Below are 27,527 nucleotides of genomic sequence, written 5' to 3'. Positions count from 1 at the left end.
TGGAGTGGGTAGGAGGAAGGACCGAACGCCCTAAAATGGTCACCGTGCGGCAGGCAGACGATGTGCAAACACCCACGGCAAACAGAGGCGAGGCAAACAGGCAAATAAGGCCTTCGCCAGCTTCCAGCTTAAATAATGCAACTCTATCGTACTATTCTCTCTTTCACTCTCACTCTCTCCTCTCTCTTTCACTTGCACTCTCTCTCCGTCTCTGTCTCTCATTGTCTCTCCCTCCATCTCTCCCACTCTCTTTCTCTCTCTCCCTCACCCTCCCTGCCTCCCTCCCTCCCTCCCTCCCTTTAGTACAGCCATTGCACTCACATTTGGGTGCCAGCGCTAATCATATCAAGCTGTGCTTTTTTAAGGAGTTACGCTGAAGCCGATGTAAAAGCTCCGGTCGCTGCCGCTGTTTTCCGTTAGATGCGTCCTCACGCGCGACGGCCTTCGTCTTTGCGCGGAAGTCGACCTGAAGCGCTCGTCAAGGTTGGCTTGCTGCCATTTGGTTTCATATTTATTTATCAATTGGCACGAGAACCGGTTCCGCGGCATGTAAATATTCTCAAATCTGAAAGCAAATGAGGCCTGTAATGGTAAAAGTTGAATGGGCCATTCTCCGCGGTAGCAGAAACAGCAGGTCCAGGCTTGCTTCTTGGCTCACTTTGTAGGCAAATACTGGAAGGTTAAGCCGCTTATGCATACGCTCAGAAATACAAACAAAACACCAACGAAGACCTCAGATGCAGACAGAAATCTTACACCAGGCGAAACAGGGCCATTTTCTTTGCACAGTGCGCAATTAAGACAAGTGATCGGCCTTTCAGTTTCACGGAATGATTCATCATTAAACACGTGAATGCTAGCATTCGCTGCGACCATCTTTCTTGTTGTGATACATACTCGGTTTCAGAATGCGTATGAAAAGGACTTCAGAGGTGTTTTTGCTCAATTGAATATTTAAAAGAGTATGAAATCGCGTTAACGAGTGTAAAGTGAGGAGGGGTTGGGCCGCGTATAGCCATGGGGTACAGGGGAATGCTGAGTTCCTGTGGGGCTGTCATTCACTTCTGTAGTCGTTTGTTCTACTTCCTATACTGTGGGATCAAACAGGGTGCAGGGGTAGGCAAGCTTTTAAACGGGCCACTCACAAGCTATAACATTCTTGTCCCGTTCGGTTACTTGCCTTCCCTTTCCAAAAGTCCTGTTGTTTCTTTCAGAAAGTTTAGGTGTTGGTTAGAGTGATGTCAGTTTGACAGCCTGATATCGTGGCAGCTGATCTGTTTAGCAGTGATTTGGGAGACGAGTACCCACTGCTAGCCCTGCTTGAACAGGTGATAACGTGGCTCTGAAGGAGGAGAGATGAATTAAGTTCATAACCAGATTTAGAGTGACTTATAAAACCTGCTAGATTTTTTTCTCTCTCTCTTTTTTTTTTTCTTTTCTTTTTTCAACCATGGCCTTACCGAACCCGGACATGGACGTGAAGCGGGTCTGCGGTTTCAGAAATATGCCGACCTGCTTCACGTGGAATCATTAGGCAGCCTTAGCGTGGAACTGTGTCTGCTGCAAACACTCAGACGCTGATTCATCTGAACTGAATTTCGGGCTCAGAAACGCTCCTCGAATGCAGCCCAGTAGCCCCCGAGCCGTCTGTTCAAATCGCCGGTGCCCGCGGCGTTCCGCTCGGCGTTTGCCAAACCGAGCCGGCGTCCCTCCTCGCGCTTTAATTTAATTTCTACGGTCCCGCTTCTCCGTGCAGGCTTAAGCCTTGAGCTGAGGAGACCCCGCCGTAGCATTAGCGCTAACGAATGGAAAGTGACAGGGGCAAATGTCCTGTTGGACCGGCCTTTACCTTTATCGTTCACGTTGTAAAAAAAAAATAAAAGACAGCTCAAGCTGAATGTGAGCGCTCTACCTGGGTCTGGGATGGTAAATGCCGAGGCTAAAAATAATACCAAGAAGCACATGATGCTATATTTGTCTCTCTCACTCTCAGTCAGTGACAGGCGAGGCAGGCACTGTGGATCGCTCTGCGTGGGCTTTTTTCCCCGTTGTGTTATCATACGCACAGGCCTGTCTCAGTGAATATTTTCCTTTAAAATATCCTCTCTGCCTGGGACAATTTTTGCAATTGCGCCATGTGGATCTCATGTTAGTCATGCTTGCTTATTATATCTTTTGCACAGCAAAGTCTTCAGTGTAAATCAGCTCTGATATAATATGCTTGTCATAGAGAGCATATTGTCTATATTGAATTCTGTTATGGTTGATTTAATGGTAGTTATGTCAATTTTGCATTGCAAGTAAACTGTACCCTGTATGGACATTAACTCTATTTTAAAATGTATTGCAATGCTTTTAAGATACAAGTCATTGCTTATTCATGTCATCGCAATATTTTACACTGTTGTGAAATGTTTTTACCATTTTATTTTCCAAAAGGTCCTCATACTTAAATATATTCCATTTGATTATTGGACAGGGCAGGATCTTGTTTCAGTTTACAGACTAAATTAAAGACACGGGGCTTGAATAGCATACTCAGGTGTCATGCTGAATAAAAATACATATCACTGCCTCCAGGGTAGTATAGAGTGCATGTAGATGGATGTAATGCTCACTTAGTGCCCTGGGTCTGTAGCCTTGCTCTCTCCCATCTCTGCTGATGATGGTGCAACAGAGCTAGCATATACTCACAACCATTCAGTGCAATGAAACATTAGAAGGCCCATGTTTTCTGAATGAAAACATTGCCTGGGTTTACCGCGCCGCGCTAGACGTAGCTCTATTTCGGGATTACGTTAAAAGCAGCGGGGTTGCAGACATTACCTTCGGTGGCATGGTTACCTTTGATGGACAGGGCAGTTCAGAGCGGCTGGTGTGAAAGTAATGCAGTGCAAGGCATTCCAGTTTTTAATGTCTGCTGTGCACTTCATGAGGCAACAACGCTGCCATGGCAGCCATAAAAAAAGGAGTTCACTGTCCTTTGGCAGTTATTTTCATGTGAACCAATCGAGTTTCCTTAAAATATATTACTTGCTATGATCCAATTGTTTTGTCAGTGGAGGAGCATTTCTGTTCAACTAATGGATTATAAAAGGAAAGCTGATTCTGTTTTCTTGTTTGCCCAAGCACATTAATACAAAAGTGAAAGCATTTCATTTAGTTTTTTCTTCTTCTCTCCATCTAACTTGTTCCTTTGAAGTGCATTTGCTTAAAACCACAAAAAGAATTGCCCAATTATCTGCCGTGCTGTAAAATGTTGCTATAGCAACTGAATCCCAGCGGCAAAGAAAGGGCTGCATTCTCCAATTGTCTCATCCATGATGACATACCTCTTCTTCTTCAAGGTGAGGTTTCATCAGCGACTTTATAATAGTTATTATTTTTCATAGGTGTAAAATGACTTTATTGGCTGCGGCATTCAGATTCTTTGGTACCCTGAGAAGGTGCATAGTTAATCAGGGCTTATGAGAGTCACTGAAATGCAGGTATTACTTTTGTATTGTGTAAATTCTTTCATAGGCAGGGCTTCTCACCAAACTGGCCACAGGCCGTGCGCATGCACCAGACTGCTGTTGTCAATATGCGTGCAGGCTGGTAATTCTGTATCAATATCAGGGCTACTCAACCCCAGGTCCTGCGGGCACCAGATTTCACCAATTATTTAACCTCCTTGGTTCCGGTAGTAAGCTCATCAGTAAAAATCAGGTGGTGTAGTATGTGGCTGCAACAAATATCTGCAGGCATTGTGGCCCTCATGACCTGGAGTTGAGGAGCCATGATATATGACTATTATTATGTGCAGGGATGAAGGATAACCGGTGTAGTGATCTCACAGGTCCCAGTGCGATCACTGCATTTCTCCAATAAACATTACAAGACCTGCGTTAAACATATGTCTTAAAATGTATTGCTGCTGCCGATATATTTCTTTTTATAGGTGTAAGTGCAAGCCAGTCCTTATGTCCTGTTAACTTATGTGATATGGTATGGACACACCTTTGGGCCACATATTGTTCCAGCCATTATGGTGTTTAGTATTTATGACCGAGATTTACTGTATTGGCGTACTGTATGGCACCGCACACGCTGCACTGTTTTGCAGTTCAGAGACTATATCAAACAAAAATCTGCCGATTTCCTGTGATGCGACTCTCACTTAGCAAGAGCATCGCTTCTGCTCTAGCGAGCACTCCCAGTCCGTCTGTGCCTGCTGAACATGGAGTGTGGTCTTCAGACGCCTGGCTGGTGGACTGGGGGCTGCTGGGTGAGACACAGTATGTCTAGCAGCATGCTCAACACCATTTGCATTGATGGAACAGGTCTACTAATCCATATCGGGTGAAATAATTTAGGCTTGGTTAACCGTAAGCATAGTGTTTGTCCGGAATGTGCAAAATCAATATTTATGTTTAATATTTATATACGTTTACAGTGTGATCTGAAGCAAGTTCCGGTAGCTGTCTGTAGTGGCTTTGTGTTACAGACAGTGAAAGACAGTGACATGTTACTATTAAAGTTCTATTCTTGTCCTAACAGATCCCCCATTTAAAGTGGATCCGATAGGCCCTAATCTCAATTAGAATTAACGCTCAGCAAATGCATTTACAGTTCTGTGTGAGGCACGTACTGTTTACCAAAGTGATGTTATAATGTAACAAAGCACACATCATTTCATATATTTGATGAAATGCATTGTACTCATTGTACAAGTATTAATTAAATAGCGTTTCGGCCATTAATGATGATGTCAAGTATAAGCCTGCATATCCTAATTTCCTGGGAGGTAATAGAGTTTTACTCTCAGCTGATGACTACCCTGTGCACAGTTTATACGTGGCCTCTTTAAAAGTGATATACTGCCCTCAAAAATAACCTGAATGATGTTCCTTCAGGAAAGTGCTCATTGTCACAGGGTCCAGCGCAATCAGCTAAACAATTTAGCCGTTTCGACGGCACTAATCGAGAGTGTCAGGCTAATCATAACCCGAAACAAATATTGAAACGCAGCTGGAAAAGACAAATCAAAGGTTGGGCAAAAACGAGTCTTGCCAAAAGTTTGTAATTAGCTGATTGAGTTAGCGGCCAGATATAATGGCTTTGGGCTGCACTGATTAAAAATGAGTGGAGCCTGTGGCAGCTGGCGTACAGAGGCTTTAATGAGGACAGGGGTGGCCGCGTGGCCTGCGCACAGCGCCTAGGGTCAGGCACAGGGTTAGGTTAACTCTTCGTCACTATTCTGTACAACAACTCTCCTGCCAAACATTTCACACCTACCAGGCTGTATCTAGGAGACAGCTTTGAAAATTTAGATTTTGGGTTTTTTTATTTTATTTATTGTTTTTGAGACAGCTTTGAAAATTCAGATTTTGGGGTTTTTTTTAAAGTTATTTTATTCTTTATGTTATTTATTTGTACAGAGCCCACTCTACCGAATCAAAACTTGAGTCGAGCTTGTTTTTGCTGATCCATAGCATAAAATAAATAAGGCCCACCTACGGGGTGCTTACCCTCCAGTGAATAGACTGTACTCTCAAATAAATAATGAATACCTTCTGTTTCATAAATCATACCCTCTAATTAAAGTGCATCTGCAACTAAAGTTTCAGTGCAATCTAATTGAGATGTTTTTTAAATGGAGAACTCCGAGTATGTCCTGAACTTGTTTTTTTTTGCGCATTATATTTTCATTATTTTAAAACCCACAGTCTGGCCTATGAGTGACATCAAAGTTTTTTCTCTTAGAGGCGCACCGATGCACTGAAGCCCAGCCCTTCCTGGATTTCATCGTTCCATAAAGACACGTTCATCTCTTTCTTCTGGCAATTACAAAGAGGGCTAGAAGCAAAAGATTTCGACAAAAACCCATCACTCGCGGAATTATTTTATGGACCAGCGCCTCTGTAAAGAAGGCCAGAAAAGACAACAGGAGTCAAATCGCAGAAGTTACCTCATCAAAGCATTCACAGAACAAATACGGAAAGTCGATCTGCAGCACGTATGGCTCGTAAAAGGCTTCACGGTCACAGCAGGGTCAAGACATTCCCCCCAAGAGGGGAAATCATACATTTGCCTACATGCCAAAATAACCACTTCTTTAGATGGCCTGTGACGCACTTGTTGAAATGCTGGACTGTATTCATGAAGGACAGAGGTTTTAGCACAGCTTAATGTATCTCTGAGGTGCAGAAATGGAAATGGGAATCACATGAGAATACACCCGTTATGTGTCATTTGCACTGAATGAGGATCGCTGAGAAAACGATAGTAATAATAATGAATATGTTTCCACTCTCAGCGATGTCAAGTCAAGCGCTGTAAATAAGAAAAGTTTATTTAGTTTCTCCTGACTGTCCACATCTCCGTAAGTGTCGAAGAAATAGACCGCAGATTTCCGACACATTTCACACCAACCTTGTCAAATGCATAATGATATTGCAGATGAAAATCATCTGTTGTTAAGTATCAGAATTGAACGCAAGCCTGGACATATTTTGCTTATTCAAATTATCGGCTGTGAGACTTCAACACAGACTGTGAGACACGGTGGCTCGTATGTTACAGAAAGAACAAGCTGTCCTTTCTGTCAGTGCATCTGCCATGGACAATACTTCAGTGCTCTTTGATAGATATGACACAATGCACTGTTCGATCCTTTACAAAATGCACAAAACTTTCAATCACACCAGGGTTTCCATGGACACTTGGACGTATATTTATATACTGCATTACATTGCATGGACGTGATGGGCATTCAGATCAAATGAATGTGAAAGCACTTTAGACCCTGTTTGCTTTCATATCGAATAGTTGGCAAATCAGATTTCTTTATATCCAGTACATGCAGCGCGGTGTTTACAGTGGATTTGTAATGCGTTGAATATCCGAAGCTGTATGTGCAGACTGACACATGCCATCCCATAATAAGCACGAGTCATGAGATGGTACAAGATGAGCTTGCATTTTTCCTCGCTGTTGCGCTCGCCGTTCCATCCGACCTGACAGCCAGCTGAGGTGCATCCCACGCGCTTATTATGGGATGCTGTGCGTCAGTGGGATGTTGGTGAAGGGAGAAGACGGGCGCTGGAGTGTCTTCGTTTAGATTCGATGCTGTCTGAATCTGACCTAGACCAACTCCAGATGCGACTCAAATCGGGTTACGTACGATTAGATTTGCGGTTACCAACTGGGGTATCGAATTTGTCAAGAAATCAGTTACACGTTGAATGAAGAGACAAGTATAAACTGGGCCTAACCCACATTCAGCAGTGGATTGACTCAGTACAGATCTCCATTCGTACTGCTTATTGCACAATAGCACCAAATGGTACCCACACCATATTATAGACGGATACACAAAAGTATTGATGCAGATCAAGTGCAGTTCACAAGTACGATAATATGAGTGAAGTTCGCATGTACGATAAGTGGACACGTTTATTTGCAAAATGCGACCTTTTGTCCATCGTATCAACCCTCATGAGAGCGAGTGTTGCCCCAAACTTCCTCTCCTCTACTGGATTAGTTTACACTTGAGACTGTCTCCCTGGTCTGAGCACGATTGTTTTCTTAACTCAGAATTCTCGGTTTCAATTATCTTTATGAATGCACACATAAAATAAAAGGCTGCTTTTTTTAGTTTGGCAAGCACTGATTCAGTAACCCTAATTGAAAACTTGACTGTGATTTTGTGAGAGATTAATTTTCGTTTGTTGCACAAATAATGGTTGAAGGAAAAATGACGACAGAAAAGAAGCAGTGAGCCACAGACCAGATTGGCCGAATGGCCAGCCAATGGACCTCATTGATATTTCGACTGAGGAGTTCTCTTCAACAGAGTTCCTCTTTCTCTCTCACTGCGTGGCTGACAACTTTGTACTGTCGCTCTAGCGTTTGAGATAGAAGTGTTCCAAGAGAAGACAGCGCTGGGTTTCTGTCATCGAGGAATAGAGCTGTCACTGCCAGCCAGAATGAGCATGTCTTTGGAAAGGACGGTTCACACTTTCCTCGTGTCCGCCTTTTGCTGTTTTCCTATGTTCCTATGAAGTGCTTTTGTGGCAGCATCACTGCTAATCATCAGTGCTATGCAAATAAAATTTCATCACAAAAGTAGGTGGGGTACAGTTTGTTTGGATTTGTTGTACCCTACTTGGCAGCAGAGTACGTTTTCTCATGCCGACTATCATAATATTCATATTGCAAATACAATATGGACATCTTATGAGAAGCTCAAACAGAAACGTGAACGCCATCCATAGCACAATGTCTGCTGGATTCCCTGCCACTCGGATGCTGTAACAATCACATCCATTTCTAGGGTATCCAATGAACAGTTCAAAGAGCCTGGACGTCCAGCTCTGAACATCATAAACTGACTTTCCTCTCTAGATTTTTATCAGGATAAAAGTGTAGAAGCTGCGGAGTAAAATGTTTTCAGCTTAATGCTGTTGAGACAGCTCAGTAGCACAATCTAGTATATGTCTTGAATTACGTGGAAATTAATGATTTGTGTATTTTAAAAGAAAATTAAAAAGTGATGGGTTTAAGTTTTTTTTCTTTTATACTGCCTCCGCACACGAAGTGAAGCTATGTTTGCGGTCCAAAAAAAATATTGAGAATTGGCCGATGAGCCGCGTTGTTTTAATAATTTATGGTGGAAATCGAACCTAATGAAATTTCCATTATGCTGAAACTGGAACTGATCTCAACAGCGTATCTATTTATGTGCGCACAATAGCGAGCCTTTATCTCGGCGACTTGGGCGAGTCATGTGACCCTTCTCGGGCTCTGATGTAGACAGATGCTTGAGGTTGCGCTTTATTGGATGGTGCAGATGTTACGTGTTACATTGCTCATCTCCCTCCTCATCTTCCCCTGTATGTACTACAGTAAGAGAATGAGAACGCAGACTCGTAAATGGAAAGGGTTTGTTTGCTTATTTGTGACTGAAATGTCACAAATACCCACAAAATTACGATATTACAGTGGTAATAATATTACATATTAGATGTTTTAATAAAATTCATATCCAGATTAATGCAAATCAGCACCACACAAATCCGATTTTAAATAAACCAGAATTAAACCACAATCCGGGCTGCAGTTCATAGGACATGGCAAACAGTGCAGTCTTTATACATGCAAATCTTTTGCATACATGGAAATGACCTTATTTTAAAGTGAAGGTGGAGCAATGGCACGTAGCAACTAAGAAAAAAATAAACCCTAGTTATTCTGGTGCACTTCTCTCTCTGAGTTTAAAAAAGCATCAAGCTGACTTGTGAATCACATAGTCACAGATACTCAAAAATGTAATTTGTTTCATACAGAGTACTGTTTCGCAAGAATTATACCAGTAAAAAGCTTGCGTACAGAAAATGTATCCAGTTCAGCGAGAAACAAAATCCACCTTTGTCTGGAATAATGGTGCCATGATTTCTCATGAACACAGACCACAAAAATATAATGATATAATATATATAAATGCAGCTAATGAGAACTTGTATATATTGTATAAAATTGTGTCATTTTATATTTCTGCATGTTTCAATATCTCAATTTTCAAATATATAGTGCAACCCTTACAAAGTATATATGCTGTTTTTACTCATCCCCCAACACACACACACAAATATCTACACATGCGCACATGCACACACATACACACCCACACGCTCACACACGCTCACGTACTTACACAAACACATACCTACACACACACACACACACACGTACGCACGCACACACACACACTAATGCACTCACACACATGCACAAACACACACACTCACATGCACACACACACTCATACACACACACACGCTCACACACTCACACCCACCCACCCACACACACACAGATATACACACAAACACATACACACACACACAGACACACAAACGCACACATGCACACACACACACACACACACACACACACTCACGCGCACACACACGCACTCACACACACACACGCCCACACACACACACACACACACACACACACATAAATGCACACTCACAGTAGAAGGGCAAATGAGCTTCCCACAATTCCCTGCCCATCCTTAGTGTTTGAGAAAGCCGAAGTACAGGCCACAGGAGAACGCAGGCCTTATCGATTCAACCATTCGGTCTTCAGCTTCGCTTCCACTTCGATGTCCTGCTTGGGTTACACACTGCTCTCTGAAAAGGTTGAGGTCAAATGGATGTGAGGTGTGGTTGCTGCATAGCCTAACCTTGGTTGAGCGGGTACATAATTGAAAGTACATAATGCTAACAACACGTACACATTTACAGACTTCATACATCCTCTGAAGTAGCAGTGTGGCATAGTGGTTTGGGAGATTGCCGTTTTGCCTTTGAGCAAAACATTAACCTGAATCTGCTTCTGTAAATATCCACCAGCATGGATGGATGTACTGTAGGCTTCTCCTGACAACGTTGTCTTCAAAGAGAATGGACTATGTGACAGAACAGAGGACGGGCAAAAGGTCAGTCCATCCGGAGGTGTGAAAGGATGTCTCTCTGCATCATCGCCTGGCTTCCGTCACGGCGAAACGTTTGAAATGCTGCGACTTTGCAAAACGAGAATATTTGTTATTCTCCGGTCAGCATTTTGTCGGCGATGCCGAAAGCGCTGGGGGCCGGGTTAGTTTCAGGCAGCTTGGACCAGCGACGTGTTGTTTTCACAAGTTGTTTGCCAGAACAGCAACTGCCGAATCAGCGATTTACGGTAGAACCCTTCGGAGTTGGTGTTACTGGAGCCACCCTAGAAATAGCTTAATGATCTATTATTCATTTTGTTTCAAATGCTATAAATAATACATGCGCCAGTGCTGATGGGATATCGGACAGTTTTCGGTAGAACTATAGCGATAGATGGGAAATACAAGCTCGTTCCGCAGTGCCATTATCTTTACGGCTTCGTTCTTTTTCTTTTTTTTTTAAAGAATAGTAGACATTTTATTTGACATTTATTGTCAGTAAATTTGTGTTATATGAGCATAATAAGGAATGCAACTAGATTCGATCCCATTAAAACCGTCATTCTCAATGAAACACTGTCTTCATATTGTATTTAACTACAGTTCTAGCTGATTACTACACACACATATATATATACTGTATATGTATATATAGTGAGTATTATATAAATTCCAGAAAATCATGCCATAAATACCAGAAAATCATGCCATACCATTATTTACAATCTATTTTAGTGAGGTGAGTCATTTTTCAGCTCATGCATTTTTCTCCTATTTTTAGCGTTCTTTTTTTAGTTTTGATCCCTTTTTCAGTTACAGTAAGTGAGCACACACAAGCCATGCTGTGAGCAGAGCGGTCCGCAGGTCAGTCAGTCCTGTAGGTACCTGCCACTAACAATAAGCGCTAATGGCAATCAAGGTGTGTGAATGAAACCGCTTCAGGACCACCTGTTTATGTTGAAAAGTGGCTTGCGATGTCTCATTTCCAGCATTCGTTCTTAAATGAACTGGGTGGTGAACTTGGAAATAAAGATTAGCATTTTTTAATTTTTTTTATTCTTTAAACTGATATAACAGAATTGGTTTACTTCCGTGTTAGTTGAATTCCCAGTTAGGATATCTGCAAATACAGAAAAGCACGAACTCTTTTGGGCCACAGTGAGAAAAATCGATGATTCTTTTTTCAGTATGTCTCTGAAATGCTTGTAGCATTGTGGTCTTAAAGTGACGCTTCCCTGAACATAGGGGAAAACTGGGGAGATCTTGGTGTCCTGGCAAAATTCATGTCTACAACCTGGCTGTCTACATCTGGCCAGCCTATCACCCTGACATTTGATTGGCGACACAATCCTTTGCATTTTACACTGTGTCCACATTGATTCCCCAGGTCATCAGTTGACCTGCCAGGTTAAATAAAGGTCAACCAAAAAAAAAAAATGGTCACACTGAATACTGTGTGGTAGGTTGTTGACCATCGGAAACATTTAGGCTTTTCCTAGTGTGTGTTGTCAAATTACTCTGAGCTGATCAATATAACTTTGACCCATTTGGAATACATTAGTCTCTGGACAAAGAGTGCCTTTTGTTGGTATTACTTTTTTAAATTATTGCCAGCATTCAGAGAATTTAGAAACCCAACCCATGATAAGTTGCTACATAATTATTTGTATTTAAAATAGCCAATAACTGTAATCAGACATTTAAACTGTGCTGCTCATTGTCAATACAGAGTTCAATATATTGCTAGATTGACAACTGACACCAAATATCACTGAAGAAATGTAATGGTCATTTTTGTGAAGTTAGGGATACGGGCTTGGCAATGTTGCAGAGTCAGTTGTTCTGAACTGTGACCATTTATTGAAAAGCAGTGCTAATAATAAGCTGGTGTATTTGTGTTTAGAGTATTTTTATTTTAATCCACAATTTTAATTAGCTCATGTAATCTCTGTAATAACAACAACGAGGTGTGTAAGTGATGCAGGGTCATTGTAGGTTTTTAAATGATGTTCCTTTATGCGGCTTTTCCATTAACGGTTTCATTTAAACAGAAAGGGACCTGACAGAAAGCATATGGTAGCGAGGAGCCTGCTAAGACGCGAGTGCATAGTTTAACTTGAAAAATTAATTACCAGAAAAGATGTCTTGTGAGACGCAAAGGGGCTGTTCCTGTAGGCAATTTCAATGAAGCCGGGACTCGGAAAACTAAAAGCCATGATTATTTAATGTCAATGCATTATCCCTTCTGTGTAGATTCTAAAATTCCAGGGCACTTAAAATCCTCGGTTAAGATTTAACTGAGAGCATCCTGGACTGAGGCTAGTCTTATTTTATTCTGTCTACTTCTTTGGCCTGGCGTATTCAGCTTGCGCTCGACGTCTGTACATACTGTAATGCACTGTAGGGAAACCAGGTGCATGTTCTCATATTGTAGAAGTGAAAAGATCACGTCACATTTTATCATCCATATGTTTCAACCCCCTCCCCCAGCTCGTAGCAAGACAGTCAGAATAAGGGGTTAACATAAATTATTCCCTTATTTTCCCTTACCCCTTACCGTGGCTGTTTACATTGCAGCCACTGTATAAAATAAGAGAATAATTGATGTTAACCCCTTACTCTTACTTCTGGGAGAGGGGGGCGATACCTGCAGATGATAAAATGTGGAATGTGTCTGATCCAGATAATATGGCCTAGGGAAATGGCAGGAACATTTTGAAGGAAATAAGTTAGAGAGAAGAGAGTATTTCTTCAGTTTTTTGTCCGAAGGAACATGGCGGCAGCTCTTCCTGGGCCATGTCCACTAAGGGAAATGATTTCTCTGTATCTCACATTTGTACAAGTTCAGACAGTGGCAGTCAGCCCTGTGAAATCCCAACACATAAATTTAGAACAACAGGCACGAGTACTTTGCAGATAGACAGGGAGCATTTGGCTAATTAATTCTGCTGGAGAAGCTGGGAAGTGTGAATTGGATTCTGGAGTGCAAACGTGCCTTCGTGACGCGGCTGGTTGCCGGGAGAGCCAGACAGACATCAGTTAGCATTTTTCAGCGGAGAGGTTTTGCATTAAAGAGGCCTTTTCATTTACCAGGAGAGGACAGTGCTCAATGGGAAACAAAAGCCTTCATAAAAGCTGACGTGTGGTTTTTTTTTTTTTTTACCCCTCGTACTTGGGAAGATCTGTGAAGCATTTTTTGTCTGTGAAGCCCTATATTGGGTGGGGGAACACAATAGTTGACTCATCACTTACAGAGTGCATATTCTAAACCTGAAGGCAAAGGGCTTGCAATGGTCCTACAAGCCATATGTATCTTAGGAGCCTCTATTTATTTATTTAGTTGTAATTTGTCATTTTTATGGGGCTTCCATGCAGTTGCTCATGCAGTATTCTTACTGTTGTATTATAGCGTTTGGTTAATAAATATTAGTTGGAATCATTGGCGACTTGTTTGAAGAACTTCCAAAACCCAAAACTTACCTGGCTTGTTGTGTTTAGTAGCTGCTAAATACATTTAATATACACAGCACACTGACACTAGGGCAAGCCATGGACACCCTTCTATCAAAGATCTCTGCACGGATAAACCTCGTATCCAGTTCCATGCTGTGCTGAATACGTAACATGAAGAACATGGAGGTCATGCTGAATAGGAGTTCACTGGGGCACGTGGACTGTCTGTGATGCACCCCTATGGTTCACAGAGCACCCAAAGAGGAAGCATTTGAGCCAGGTGTGCATGAGCCAGACACAGGTGCTGAAATGTAGAGTGAAAATACGTTTTCCAAGGGCTGTACATAATTCAGAGGACACGCATGTGTGGGGGCAACATAGCTCGGGAGGTAAGAGCGGTTGTCTGGCAGTCGGAGGGTTGCCGATTCGATCCCCCACCCTGGGCGTATCAAAGTATCCCTGAGCAAGACACCTAACCCCTAATTGCTCCCAACGAGCTGATTGGTACCTTGCATGGCAGCCTTTCACCGTTGGTGTGTGAGTATGTGTGTGTGAATGGGTGAATGAGAGGCATCGATTGTAAAGCACTTTGGATGAAAGCGCTATATAAATGCAGTCTATTTACCATTTACATGTTAGTGTACACCCTCCTCAACACTGCTGTAATGACACAGGCCTATAGTTCCACCTAGACCTTCGAAATGGAGAGGTGGACATGGAGTAAGATGTTTTAAAAGGCGTTAATTGGATAACCATATGGCTAAAGTGCTTATTGCTGAATGCTAAAATGGCTAAAAACGTTTTTCTTGTTTGTCCACTTTTAAATATCACACTTGCCAGGCACTCATGTCCAATAGCTGTGGAGTGCTATGGGCATGAAATGGTTTATAGAGCGCTTAAGAGGAAATGCGTTCTGTTTTGCAGGTGATGTGTGGACTTAAAAGCTTTTTACTTCTCTGTGCTGGTATCACGGAAGCATGAAATTCAAGTGTCGGTGAAGCATGCAGTCGCTAAGACCCAGACCTTGAGCTCCGGTGCACTCACCGAAAGCAATATTCTGTGGGTCAGAATGCCTTGCTGTGAAAAATTTATGGGCGACCATGTCTACTGTGCATTCCGTGGCCTGGATGCGAGCAACATTGCCTTCAAAGAAGGGATGTAATGAACACTGCAGTGAACTTTTGAAAAAGTATAGCTGGTTGGGAAAAAAAATCTGAAATATCCATGTTTATCTGTGTTTACAGTCGTCTACTTACTGCACACTAGAATTGTCAAGTGCAGGGGAGAGGAGTAATCTTAGTTGGACACAACAGGAAGTAGTCAGAGAAGTCTCGTCAGTGGGAGGGGTGAAGTAAGAGACAGGAGGTAGTTGTATATCATAATGTTTAGACAACTGGGCTGGGAACTTCCTGGTTTTATGGTCAATTCCCAGGTAGGGCATTACTATTGTACTCTCGAGAAAGGTACTTGAGCTGAATTGCTTTAGTGAACACCCAGCTGTACAAATGGGTTGTATGTAAAATGAAAACAGGCTGCATAATTCACTGCGAATAAGAGCGAAAATGCATAAGATCTAAATCCAATGGTTTACCAGCCAAGTGTTCAGATTGAAGAAAACAAATCTCACAAACTGTAGCTTCCCTTGCCAGATACTGAAGCATAGCTGGGGTCTAGACTATACGCTGTAGGAGGACATGCACAGAACGCGCCAAAAACGGTTTCTTGTTTAATTTTCTCGATCGCCGCTCTGACACTGCAGTGCACTGGGTAACCTGAGGAAGAATGCTTTCCGCCGCACTTCAGGTTCGGGCGACCCTCCGCACGCGGCGCAGCTCGGCGTAAGTGACGCTGACGGAACACTGAGGCCGCGGAGGTGCTTAACCCAGCACATTGCAGCGGCTGCGAATAGATTCGCTGAGCCCCCCCCCCCCCCCCGCGCGCGGAAAATAGATTTTCCCGCATCATTATTACCATCGCTGTTTTTTGATAGATGCGGAGCGTGTGTGGTTTTTGCGCCGGGCTCATCAGGGGGAGAGCATGGGGGGGAGAGCTTTGGACTGTGTCTGTGGTATAAATAGAGCTGTTTCGACGGCAGGTCTTTGAGTTCAAAGCTAAAGTACCGTCAAAGCTGTGGTATTTCCATCACTAATGAAAACGCGGAAAGAGCACCCGGTGGAGAAACTACCGTGTACCTGACTTTTTTATGCTCGTATTTGCTGTGATTCTGCTGACATTTGGGCCTAATGTCATTTCTGGTTGTTCCCTGGTTCTGGTACGTCCCTTGTGAGCAGCTTTGCCATATTCGCAGCGATAATTATTTCTTTGAAAACATTTTTTTCTTGATTTTCAGAGATTACATGGGCTTGAAGTGCTATGTAGGAGTACACCTGCAGTACGTATCCTTCGTAAGGTGCATAGCATGAAGACACTGCAAAATAAGTTTGTCCAACGCAACTTTATACTGCAGTGATTGTGAACCTTTTCCTCTCGTTGCTGATTGGTTCACTCGCTAATAGAATGCGGAGTGAAGATGCCGGCTCTGTGAAACCTTAATGTGACCTGCTATCATATTAATGCGCAGCGCACTCTGTATTCCGCTAATGCTTAGCCTTCATGAATTATGCGGGGATTGAAGTCTTGACCAATTTTCTACCGCTCCCGTTTTTTGATTAAAGGAAATGAATAATGAACTGCACGCGTTCCTAGCGCTAATAAATTCCATGGTCCTATGGAATGGTCTCCCGGCCGCACCGGGGGAACCGGAGAGATGGAGCGAACGGGCGTCGGAAAGCACCGGAAATCCCGCAAAATGGCGCCGGGGCCTGCGCCGGGGCGTCCCGGCTCCCCGCGCATCTGACGCGGCCTTCGTTGGCGCGTCCCGCCCCCCTCAGGGCTCTCGTGACGTCCGGGGAGCGCGCTGAACGCTGGTGATGGGATCAGGGCGGCCCGGCCTAATCTGACCCCCGGGCCTTCGCTCCACTTCTTTCGCCAGCGATCAGGCCACCTGACAACCCAGGTGGCCCTCCGCTACAGAGACACATCATACTGTCTGTCTGTCACGCTGACCTTTTCATCTACTGCATTATTCTCTGTACTGTACGCATAGTGTAACTGTCGACTGAGCACAATAATATTTTGTGACGTTGAAAAAATCTGCTGTAATCAATGAATAGATTATTACGGTCAATATTATATGTCTGTGATTTAGTAAAAATAAATGTGTGCTTTTAAGATGCATTTCTCACAGAAATGTGGCTATTTTATTTTAAGTGCCTATGAGCCTCGCACTCATATTGTTCTGCACTATGCAAACTTCAAAAAGCCCTTTACAATTTCACTACATATTTGGAAGGTACTGGAGATGACTTTGCCCTTGCCCCCCATGACCCTGACCAGGAATAAACGGGTATAGATGGATGGATGTAGATGACTTTGAGCACTCAAGGTCTCTTCACTAACCATGGCAGAATGAAGAGTCAAGTTATAGCTACATTTGAAAATGTATGAAATTTTTCAAGCTGAGGTTGAAAACGTTGTTTGTTTGTTTCTCTCGGAGGGTCCGACTTCCTGTGCAACACTCACATAATCCCAGTGAAGAACGAGGAAGGGGTGGTGATGATGTTCATCCTAAACTTCGACTACGTCCTGGATGAGTCCAGCAGCGAATCCTTAGAGAAGCTTAGCCACACGTCTTCCGCCAAATCCAACCACAGTGAGTACCCGGCCCAGCGCCATTCTCTCTGCTGTGTGGTGTGCAGTTCATTATGTGCTTCTAACAGGCTGAGCCTTGTGGACTTCCTGTGTAGCTCGCCTCTGATTGGCCACCTCAAATCCGGCTTGGGCCAATGAGAAGAGGGAGGGTATGCTCTTCTTTTAAACCCCTCCCCGATCCAGACTCACAGTGCCAAATGGGAACCCTTGCCATCAGACTCTGAGCAGCAGTGATGTAGGATGGCCTATATCTGTACAGTCATGCCGAGCCAGGGGCCATGTAATGTAATGTAATGGAAGACCTGTGATGCTCCACTTTAACATCAGCCTCACCCAGGCATGGGAGGAGGTTATAAGCCCTGACCTGGAAACGGTCTCAGACCTACACTACATGGCCAAAAGTATGTGTGGACACCTAACATCCAACATCTCATACAAAATTATGGGCGTTAATATGGTGTTGGTCCACCCTTTCCTGCTATGACAACCTTCACTCTTCTGGGAGGGCTTTATGCTAGATGTTGGAGCATTGCTGCAAGGATTTGCTTCCATTCAGCCAGAAAAGCATTGCTGAGGTCGGGCACTGATTGAGCGATTAGGCCTGGCTCACAGTTGGCTTTCCAACTGATCCCAAAGGTGTTGGATGGGCTTGAGGTCAGGGCTCTGTACAGGCCAGTCAAGTTCTTCCACACCAAACTTGACAAAACCATTTCTTTATTGACCTTGTTGTGCGGCCGGGGGCATTGCTGAAACAGGAAAGGGCCTTCCCCAAACTGTTGCCACAAAGTTGGAAGCACAGAATCATCTAGAATGTCTTTGCATTGAGATTTGCCGCCTCTGGAACTGAGGAGCCAACCGAAACCATGACAAACAGCCCCAGACCTAGGGGCGTCCAGATACTTATGGTCATATAGTGTACTTTTCTCTCTTTTGAGGGGGCGGGGTTTGATTTCTTACAACAGTTAAGACTCTCTAAAAGCATGTCAAATCATTCTTTTCCACAAATGCATTTTCTGTTAATACAGTAAAGAATTTTATACCTTGATCCTCATACCCATGTGAATAACAGTATCCTGAATTATACTTGGAGGACGTTATTTTATACTTAAGCGCACTTGAATTGTAATTAAGGTTTAGATAATTACACCCCAGTACGCTGAATTGTGCTCCTTTTTTAACATAGATAGCTGCGGTTCCAAACCTGCTGTCGCTCTCCATCAGCGAGCTCCAGCAGCTGTGTGGCCCAGCAGTCTCCAGCGTCATTTGCACACGGCACACACACCTGCCACCACCTGTTCCCTCAGAACACCAAGGGCCAGCGAGAAGCACTGTAGAGAGTCTGCTTTTAAATAAGTCATCCTATCAGCTCCTCTAGGCCTGCTTCATCCTAGTGTGAAGTACCCAGAACTGAACCCAGCAAAACAAAATATTTATTATTATTATTATTATTGTAAATATTAAATATGTATTATTAGTATGATTATGATGATGATGATTATTATTATTATTATTACTTCTTTTAATTTGTTTACATTATCTATATAGGTGTCCTCACAAAACTCACGTTTTAGTTTTAAATATTGGCTGCAGCGTTCTCTATTTCTTGTATTTTAACGTAAAGCTGGAAATGATCCTTCTTCCGTCAGTACTCCCCCTCCGTCAGTGCACCCCCTCGTGCTGCCGCTGTCTCCAGATTAATCTGGGTGTCCAGCGCTAAGCAGTTATACGGCACCCCTAACCTCCCCCTTCGAGGCAGAGGGACGCGAACGGGCCCCCTGGTTGCCGAGCGGGGTCATCGTCCAGATCTCCTTAATTGGCCGGGGAGCCCTTAGTGGTTCTGCTCGCCCCTGGAATAGGCGTCTGCACGGCTTCATAGAAGACATCCTGCCAAACGAAATGGTTATTTCATAATTAGCTGCCACATGAATAAAATATTATGTCACGCTTATCTGTTAAGTGGTAGCTCTTCATAAGGCCGCTAGCTGAACGTGTGATTTATTGCCTGCATCTCTATTCACGTTTTATTCACTATTCACTGAGAAAAGAACAAATAGACTGATATTTATTGTTGTCATTTTTCATGCAAATTTTTAAAGGCTATAGTGTAAAATGAGTTCACTTGCTATTTCTGCTATTTATCATATTTTCCCTTCGATATCGTACAGTATGTTGCAGAAACCACATACTGTAAAGGGAGCAGTGATCATTTTTCACTTGTGTTGTTTGACCTGCGCAGAGCACGTTCTCTTCTCATCAGTATCATGGAAGCAGGAAGGAACCCACAGGAACTTAGCCGAGCAGAATGATCGGAGATGACTTTTACAAAGCGGGCGATGCAACCGCTGCGTTTCCAGACCGTGAAGATTTCTATTATTATACTGCATTTCGAGATTTCCCCCTACGCAGCATTCAACGTGCTTTGTCATTTCCAGAAGCGTCCCTTGGTTTTCTTGGCTAATGTAGAGAACATCAGCAGCTGAGTGTGGTGCTTATTTACTCCTCTACTCCTCTTAGCTATGTGTCAGAAGGCGTGAGTGTCAGAGAAAAGGCTTTTCGGCCTCCTGTTTGAAGACGTGAGGCTCCAGTTTCTTCAGTTACTGAGCGCCCCAGAGCCGCCCAGGGAAAGAGCATCTCCATCACTCAGGGCAACGGGGTGCCACCACTGCCTGTGTGTGTGAGTGTGTGTGTGTGTGTGTGTGTGTGTGCGCGTGTGCATGTGTGTGAGTGTGTGTGCATGTATGCTTGTTCATGTATGCATGTCCAGCTGTGTTTTAGTGAAGTGTGCACGTGTGAGTATTAGTAAATGCGCACATATACTGTACATCTATGTCTTTGTGTGTGCCCGCATGTGCACGCTCCTCTCTACTGTTCTCCATGCTGCTTCTCAGAAGTGATTATTTCCTACTATAACAGAAGTCATGACTCACAGGGACAAAGAACGGTGCATTTAGAAATGGAAGAATTAACATGTGGTCAAGCAGTAAGGCAATGGCTGACTAGTAGATTCATATCAGGAAATTAAACGGGTACAAGGAAATACATTTGCTGCCCTTTTGCCCGCCTGTTCTAAAACGTGCTTTCATACTTCAGGGGAAACGGGCAACTCAAATCTAATTATCATTCTATGCAAATATATCTGGTGGTATCATAGCAACAAGCAAAAATGTGCATGTAATGGAGTATAACCCCCTGATTTCAGTCTGCCTGCTCCACCACATTCATAATACGCCACGTTCTGCGCCACCCATAACTGAGTATTAATGTAGGCTACTGCATTCTTGACGAGCATTGTGTAGGCTAGATACCCTGCAAAAGAAAAAAAAAGAAAAAACAACAACCCCGAAGCATTTATCAAAGATCCAAGAATAATGCTCACTGGTAACCATAAATTGTTATCCAATTAAGGAATGCCCCATTGTTTCAGGATATTACCACATACTGTGAATGAGAGCGGGAACATTTATCCCATTAAAATCACGCCATTAGACACACGTCTTGAGAAATGAATCGCGCCAAAGCCGATTTAAGCCACGCGAGAGAAAACAGACGGGAGAAACATTGGATTTTGCATTAAGAGCCCCGACATTCATTATTTTTGCTTTTAAAAGAAGTGTCACGTCTATTAATTTCATGTCCGGAACTAAATTAAAGTCGTGGGAGTTTTTCCAAATCGCGGTCCCCTTGTGAACTATTCCGTCTAATTCCGCAATAATTTATATCAATGGCTTAATAGCCGCTGTAGGAAATGGCAAATGAATGTGCCGAGACTGGCTGACCCCTGATGGCACATAAAATTAGACACACTGCTTATTTCCCATGTTGTAAAATAGAGGAGTCATGAACTGAAGTATAAAGAGATTAACTCTCCGGTTTGCCATTCCGAAGACCTGCTCTACTTCCCTTGGCCGCGGAGTGTGTACAATAACACTGGCAGCGGGATTTCATGCTCCCATTCCAGCTGAATTCGTACAAGACAGAGGAACGAGTAATTCGGGATAACAACGCTGTTAGCCCGCTGGTGCGTGTGACACCCTGCACGCGAGCGGAAGTTGAGCTTTCAGTTTTTTATGTATTTTTTGCCGTAAAATATGGGTATTTATTTAGTCAGTCTCAACTGGAAAGCAATGCAGTTGAGCCAGTAGAGGGGAGTTATTTAATTTAGCAACCACGTCAGAATATGATTAAATATACATCACAAAATTATGTTATTATGCACTTTGTGCTTTCTATAATTGAGCACAAAAGACTAAACATGATAGTATGAAAATATGAAATTCTGTGTCATGAGTTCTAAGCAGAAATAGATTTGGCCTATTCCTGTGTGATATGTGGAATTGTCCTGCTGTGTGTCGATTTACAGATTACATACCAGTAAGCAATTTCAGAGCCGGTCCATTTGTCTGCCCATGAACAGCCTACTAATGGACACCCATAGCACAAATCAAGCCAGCCATGGCAATTGTGTGGCAGTGGAATGATAGCATTGCTCCAGCAGAATTAATGAGTTGATAGAGTTGTACATGTTAGCACTGTTCACACAAATTACACTGGTATGCTGACCCACCATGAATGTTAGCTTTGATTCAGAATGAGCTAAGATAATTAGGGTTTATTAAGCTGTTTGTTGAATACTGGTGGGCAGTCAGTTATCTGATAAAATGTGCATGTTTAAGAATAATGGTGATTCAGGTGTGCAAGAACAAGTACGGATATTCCTGCTACTAATTTGTTGTTGCTTTGCATTTCATCACCTGTCAAAATAATCGATTAACAGGCATATTCATTGCTGTACTTCACACCTTTTTTGAATCAGATGGGTGTACTGTGTCAATGGAGCACTGTGACATTGGTGAATGCCGCAAGGTAATCGAGAAGGAAACTGAGGAGATACAGCGGTTGTGCTGAATGACAGCTGCCTTGTGTTTCTACGTTCTGTCTCAGTTTCTCTTCTCTTCTGCATTAATGATCAATAAGGAGAGCCTTCAATCACTGTGGCATTGTCAGTACATACACTGACTGCACCCTCTCTCGTCTGCTGTTTGAGCGAAAGGAATAAAAGAAGCATCACGGATGTTGCATGAGAGTAAATATAGCACGTCATTCAAGCTTACATTACTTTGACATTGTCTGCATATAGTACAAGACATGTGAGCAATAATGACACGTGTTTTGTCATATCTATTTTATTTAAAAATGTTATATATTAATGTTTCTTGTAAATTAAATTTTGATTTGGATAAATACTATTTAATATTATGTGATAGATTTCCAAGGGGGGAAATATTCAGTAACATGGCAATGCTTGCAGTTCAAACCCGCTAAATTAAAGTTGTTTCAAAATAACTGTCAGACATACAATACAATTTATACTAACATGACTGCAAGGTACTGAATTAGGGGATCTCTAGGAGAACAAAAAAATCCCATTCAATTAAGACCAAAATACTGTATATATGAAGCTTTCACCTGTTCCAAATCTGATTATTAACTTTATGCTTTGGTCAAGGAGACTGTTGAAAACTGCTATTGAAAAGGCCAAATTCAGCTGCAAGGATTTAAGCACCCATTTAACCAGGAGCTGTACATTATGTTACAATCTCATGTCCAAAAGAATCCTGTTGAAATTTTCAGATAATGTTCTTGCTCATGCTTGGAAAATGTATTGAATTTTGGACCCTGATGCTTTTAGGAAGATTAAAGAACTTAACATGATTGTGTTTTGGTCATGAAAAGCCCCAAAGTAATATGCAGTGTTGTGAGAGTCTCCATGTCTGCTTGAGGGAGGCTTTACCCTGGAGGGGATTTATTCGTTCGGTGCAGTCTAAAGCTGTCACTCAAACCAGCGCTATTTTTAAAAGCATATGGGCAGACGAGTTGTTAATGGTCTTCCGTTCGTTCTCTCGCAGAGAAGGGGAGGTTCTTCCGATTCCGCCTGCCCCTCTTGAGCCTCCTGGGGGCCAGCAAGCGGTCCCTCCCCCAGGACGACCCGGACGCCGTGACGGTGGACTCCCCCAAACGGAGCGAGGACTCCTTCGCCGGGCGGAGCCACCGGTCCCCCGCCGGGGAGAGCCGCAGCCCCTCGGCCGCCGACGACACCCGGGCCCTCATCGGCTCCCGCCGCCCCCCGCCGCCCCCCCTCAGCGCGCCGGGGCCCCTGGACCACTCCTCGCCCAAACGCCGCTGGGGTCGGCCGCACCCGGAGCAGCGGGTGTCCTCCTCCTGCCTGGCCCCGGGCCCGGCCCGCGACGGGGTCTGCGGCATGCGCCGGGCGTCCTCCGTGCAGGACATCGAGGCCTTCAGCACCAACGCCAAGAGCGCCTTCAGAGACCGCCACGCAAGCGAAGGTAGGCTGGTCCGTCCTGAGAAAGAACCAATCAGAACCAATCAGGCTTTTAAAGAACCAATCAGATGATCAAATCACATAGCGCAAACACGCCATCAGTAATACTGTTCAGTAATACTGTTATACTTAATACTTATAACGGTATAACAGTAATATTTATGTAACACAAGTAGCAGATGGCATATTGGTTATTAATTGTGTTTGAAGAAACTGTTGGTTTCAGTTGAGAAATACATACAGCTGGAATTTCATATTTCTTATTCCCCCGTCTTTTTTTTTTTTTTTTTTCAACACACCTGTGCTACGTTTCAGACAATGGTCGCACTTTCAAAGGTAACAGTATGCTTCATGCACGTGCCTGCGACATGGTATATCGGACTGCTTGGTGCATGTTTTCTGTGGAAAACGATGAACACAAAGTCTCTGTCGAACGCACTTGGCATGTATGATCTGGAACATGGATGATTTATGAGGATGTTTTGTGGAGGTTCTCACGGTGTCACGGGCTTGTTACTGCTGACCGCTAGGCCACTGAGAGATGCTCCTGAACTGTGGCTTGTTCTCATTGTTAAGCATAAATAACCCCCCTGCTAGCCCGCATGAAGCAAGCCTTGCCTTGAATTTGTTTTTGAAAGTATGTCATTTTTGAATGCCGAATGCCCATTCTCCCTCCTTCAAAATAATTATGCAACCTGTCATGACTGATAAAAAATGTGTATTTATTTATTCATTTCTTGTTTCCATTTGAGTGCTTATTTTTCAAAACATGGCAGTATAACACAGGGAATAATCCATCTTTTTTGTTTAATGATTTAGTGTGCAGTCAATTTTATAACTCATGTCTTCAAAAAGCATGGCCAGAAATATTTTTTAAACTCCAAGCCACTCCCTTTAATGAATAGGTAAAAAATCCTTTATTCAAAAGTTGCAATCTTAAAAATGAGTGGCTTATTTATTTATTTATTTATTTATTTATTTATTTAGTTAGTTAGTCAGTTAGTTAGTTTGTTTGTTCGTTTTTATTTATTTAATTTTAATTTTGTATTGTTTGTAATTGTTGAGTCCAGTTTGCTATTTTTTTACTTAATAAGCCCTTGCTCCACAGAGCACCATGATTTCGAGACAGATTTTCGCATCTGAAAAAGAGAAGAAGCATTCATGCCATGTCTTATTCTCTGAGCAGCCCTGTCAGCTTCCTGCTATACTGCACTACCAGCTGCCTCACTGTTTCAAAGTTCCCATCTGTACTGCTGATGTGAGGACAAGCTTTGTGGTCTCCAGTTCTCAGCTAATTTATCGATGGAGCTTTATTACAGTGTTATTAGATTCAATGGGATAAAGTGATACTGAGTCATGTGTTTTGCAACACAAGAACATGTGTGGTTAGGATCGCCTTATTCAACGAGTGAACATTATTTTTTTATAACCCATGGATTTTTTTTTTACCTTCATGTAGAAATATTAATGGTTTGTTGCTTGTTAACATTTCAAAATATTTCCTCTGAAGCAACATCACCCCAAGACATCTCATGATAATACATAATAATAATAAAATAATAATTATAATATCCAAAGTGACTTACAATAAGTTCATATCGAAGGTTATTGGACAATTAAAAAGCCGACCCTATAATGTACAATACTCATTTTGTGACTGTTGTTCATAGCCATGAACATCAAATCCAGTCCACACAGTAAGTCCAGGCTAGGTCAGAAAGCTATGCCAAGTGAAGCTAGAATGAGGTCTGATTACAAGATATGATAGACCAACAACATCAAGAATAAAGATACAAGTGCAATATAAGAGCTGGATGAAGATACAAGTGTAATATAAAAGTGCTAGAGGATCAAAATAGAAACAGGTCATGCAATGTGTGAAAAGAGGAATAAGGCTGTGGAATCGTTGGCCGTGTGTAACATAATTGGTGAAATATGTAAATACATTCAGTGCATTTTGTCCTTCTGGCATGTGTGAGCTGAGTTAGCCTTCAATAGGATTACTTCAATTGCCTGCTAGCTGGCTGACAGTATTATCTTAGCTACCTTGTTACTGCTACTCATACTTGAATTGTATGGTTGTAAGTCAACAAAAAAGCACTGGAAGTGAGACATCGGTTAAGAAATCTCTCTTTACCATCCACAGGCAGTATTGCACTCCGGCACACTAGCCATTCTGTTGTCGACATGGTTTCTGCTTTTGTCTTCAAGGCCCGTTCAACCATTTAAAGTCCAGCTTGCTGGGCTCCACCTCGGACTCCAACCTGAACAAGTACAGCACCATCAACAAGATCCCGCTGATCGCGCTCAACTTCTCCGAGACCAACGAGAAGAAGACCGCCTCGCCGCCCTCCTCGGAGAAGACCATCGTGGCGCCCAAGGTCAAGGACCGAGCGCACAACGTCACGGAGAAGGTCACGCAGGTCAGTCACCGCCGGAGCGGCGCGTTTAAGCGGGTTACACGCCGCATTCTCACGCAGTACTGCTCCTTTAAGTTCAGCGACTGCTTGATCCGTCACTCTGCGCTGATACGTTAAAATGGAACTCTTCTCTCAGTAAGTGTTGAGCCACTTGTGTGACATCACTCTTTTTTTACTGCCATGCATAATCATTGCTGCCCTGTATTTTTAATTGAATAGTGAGTGCATCGGAGTAATGCCACACCCAAAACCAATTGAAGTTATTTTGTCGCATTTAATTGATTTAAATCATTTTGTTTAAATTATTCATTAGACACTCATTAAGGGTAACTTGGATATTTTGCATGTTCTAGAATTTTGTCATTCTAAAAAAGCAATTCAGGTTAAGTAACTTGCTCGAGGTAGCGGCAGAACTAATCCCCTTCTGAACTCTTCTGAACCTTCTAATTGAAAGTCCAGTTTCCTAACTGCTCAGCTACACTGATTCCAGTGCAGAGGAAACAGTCCTGGGCCAGAAATCAACAGCCGGATCCGCTATTGGCTGGTCTTCTTGTCTGAAACAGGTGATGTCAGTAATAGGACAGATGGTATTCATTACAGACAGATGCCTTTTTCACCATTACAGGTGTTTCTGTTTTCAGATGGCCGTGGCCTTCTTTGAAACCGTTGCACTGCGGCTTCAATGCTTCGGGTTTGGCCACTGTTACACGTACCACAATTTGGAGCTCACAGCCAGCAAAACAAATTAGTTGGCAGTATTAGAACAGAGCCAAGTTCCCTAATGCATGTTTCTGTGTATTGAAGGACAGCTGGAAGTTTGTCTGGGTGGCACAGAAAGCGCATTATTGGATCAGGCACAGGTTAAGTCAATGTCTGCTGTGTTCCTGAGATTGATAATGCTATTCCTGTCTGCAGAATCATTATGTACATATACCACAAAAGTCCTTCAGACAGGATTTTCTTGCTGCAGAGGGAAGATTGTCCAGATCAAACCCTGAATTCGCTATAAAGCTTGTTTGAAGTTAAGAATTTCTTAACGAATGAATTCTTACATTGACATGTTGTTATGAAAACTTGTGCGATGTATTATGATGTGATAGTTCATAGGGCGGCAGTGTAG

The 27,527-nt window shown here is 42.9% G+C and overlaps 1 protein-coding gene across 2 annotated transcripts in view; it reads left to right on the top strand.

Annotated features, from left to right (window-relative positions):
• LOC118214274 (potassium voltage-gated channel subfamily H member 7-like) overlaps positions 1-27,527 on the top strand; it is a 58,352-nt gene that overhangs the window by 5,795 nt on the left and 25,030 nt on the right. The window contains exons 3-6 of one of the 2 annotated variants that reach the window (XM_035394121.1): positions 17,493-17,648; positions 23,554-23,991; positions 24,303-24,323; positions 26,199-26,410. In XM_035394121.1, the coding sequence (XP_035250012.1) occupies positions 17,493-17,648; positions 23,554-23,991; positions 24,303-24,323; positions 26,199-26,410 (827 nt within the window). The remainder of the gene's footprint in view (positions 1-17,492; positions 17,649-23,553; positions 23,992-24,302; positions 24,324-26,198; positions 26,411-27,527) is intronic. The other variant, XM_035394122.1, reaches the window with a different exon arrangement.

This window comes from Anguilla anguilla, chromosome 15, assembly GCF_013347855.1.
Source record: "Anguilla anguilla isolate fAngAng1 chromosome 15, fAngAng1.pri, whole genome shotgun sequence".
In the NCBI taxonomy this organism is placed as follows: domain Eukaryota; kingdom Metazoa; phylum Chordata; class Actinopteri; order Anguilliformes; family Anguillidae; genus Anguilla; species Anguilla anguilla.
This window is presented reverse-complemented; position numbering and strand designations above follow the sequence as displayed.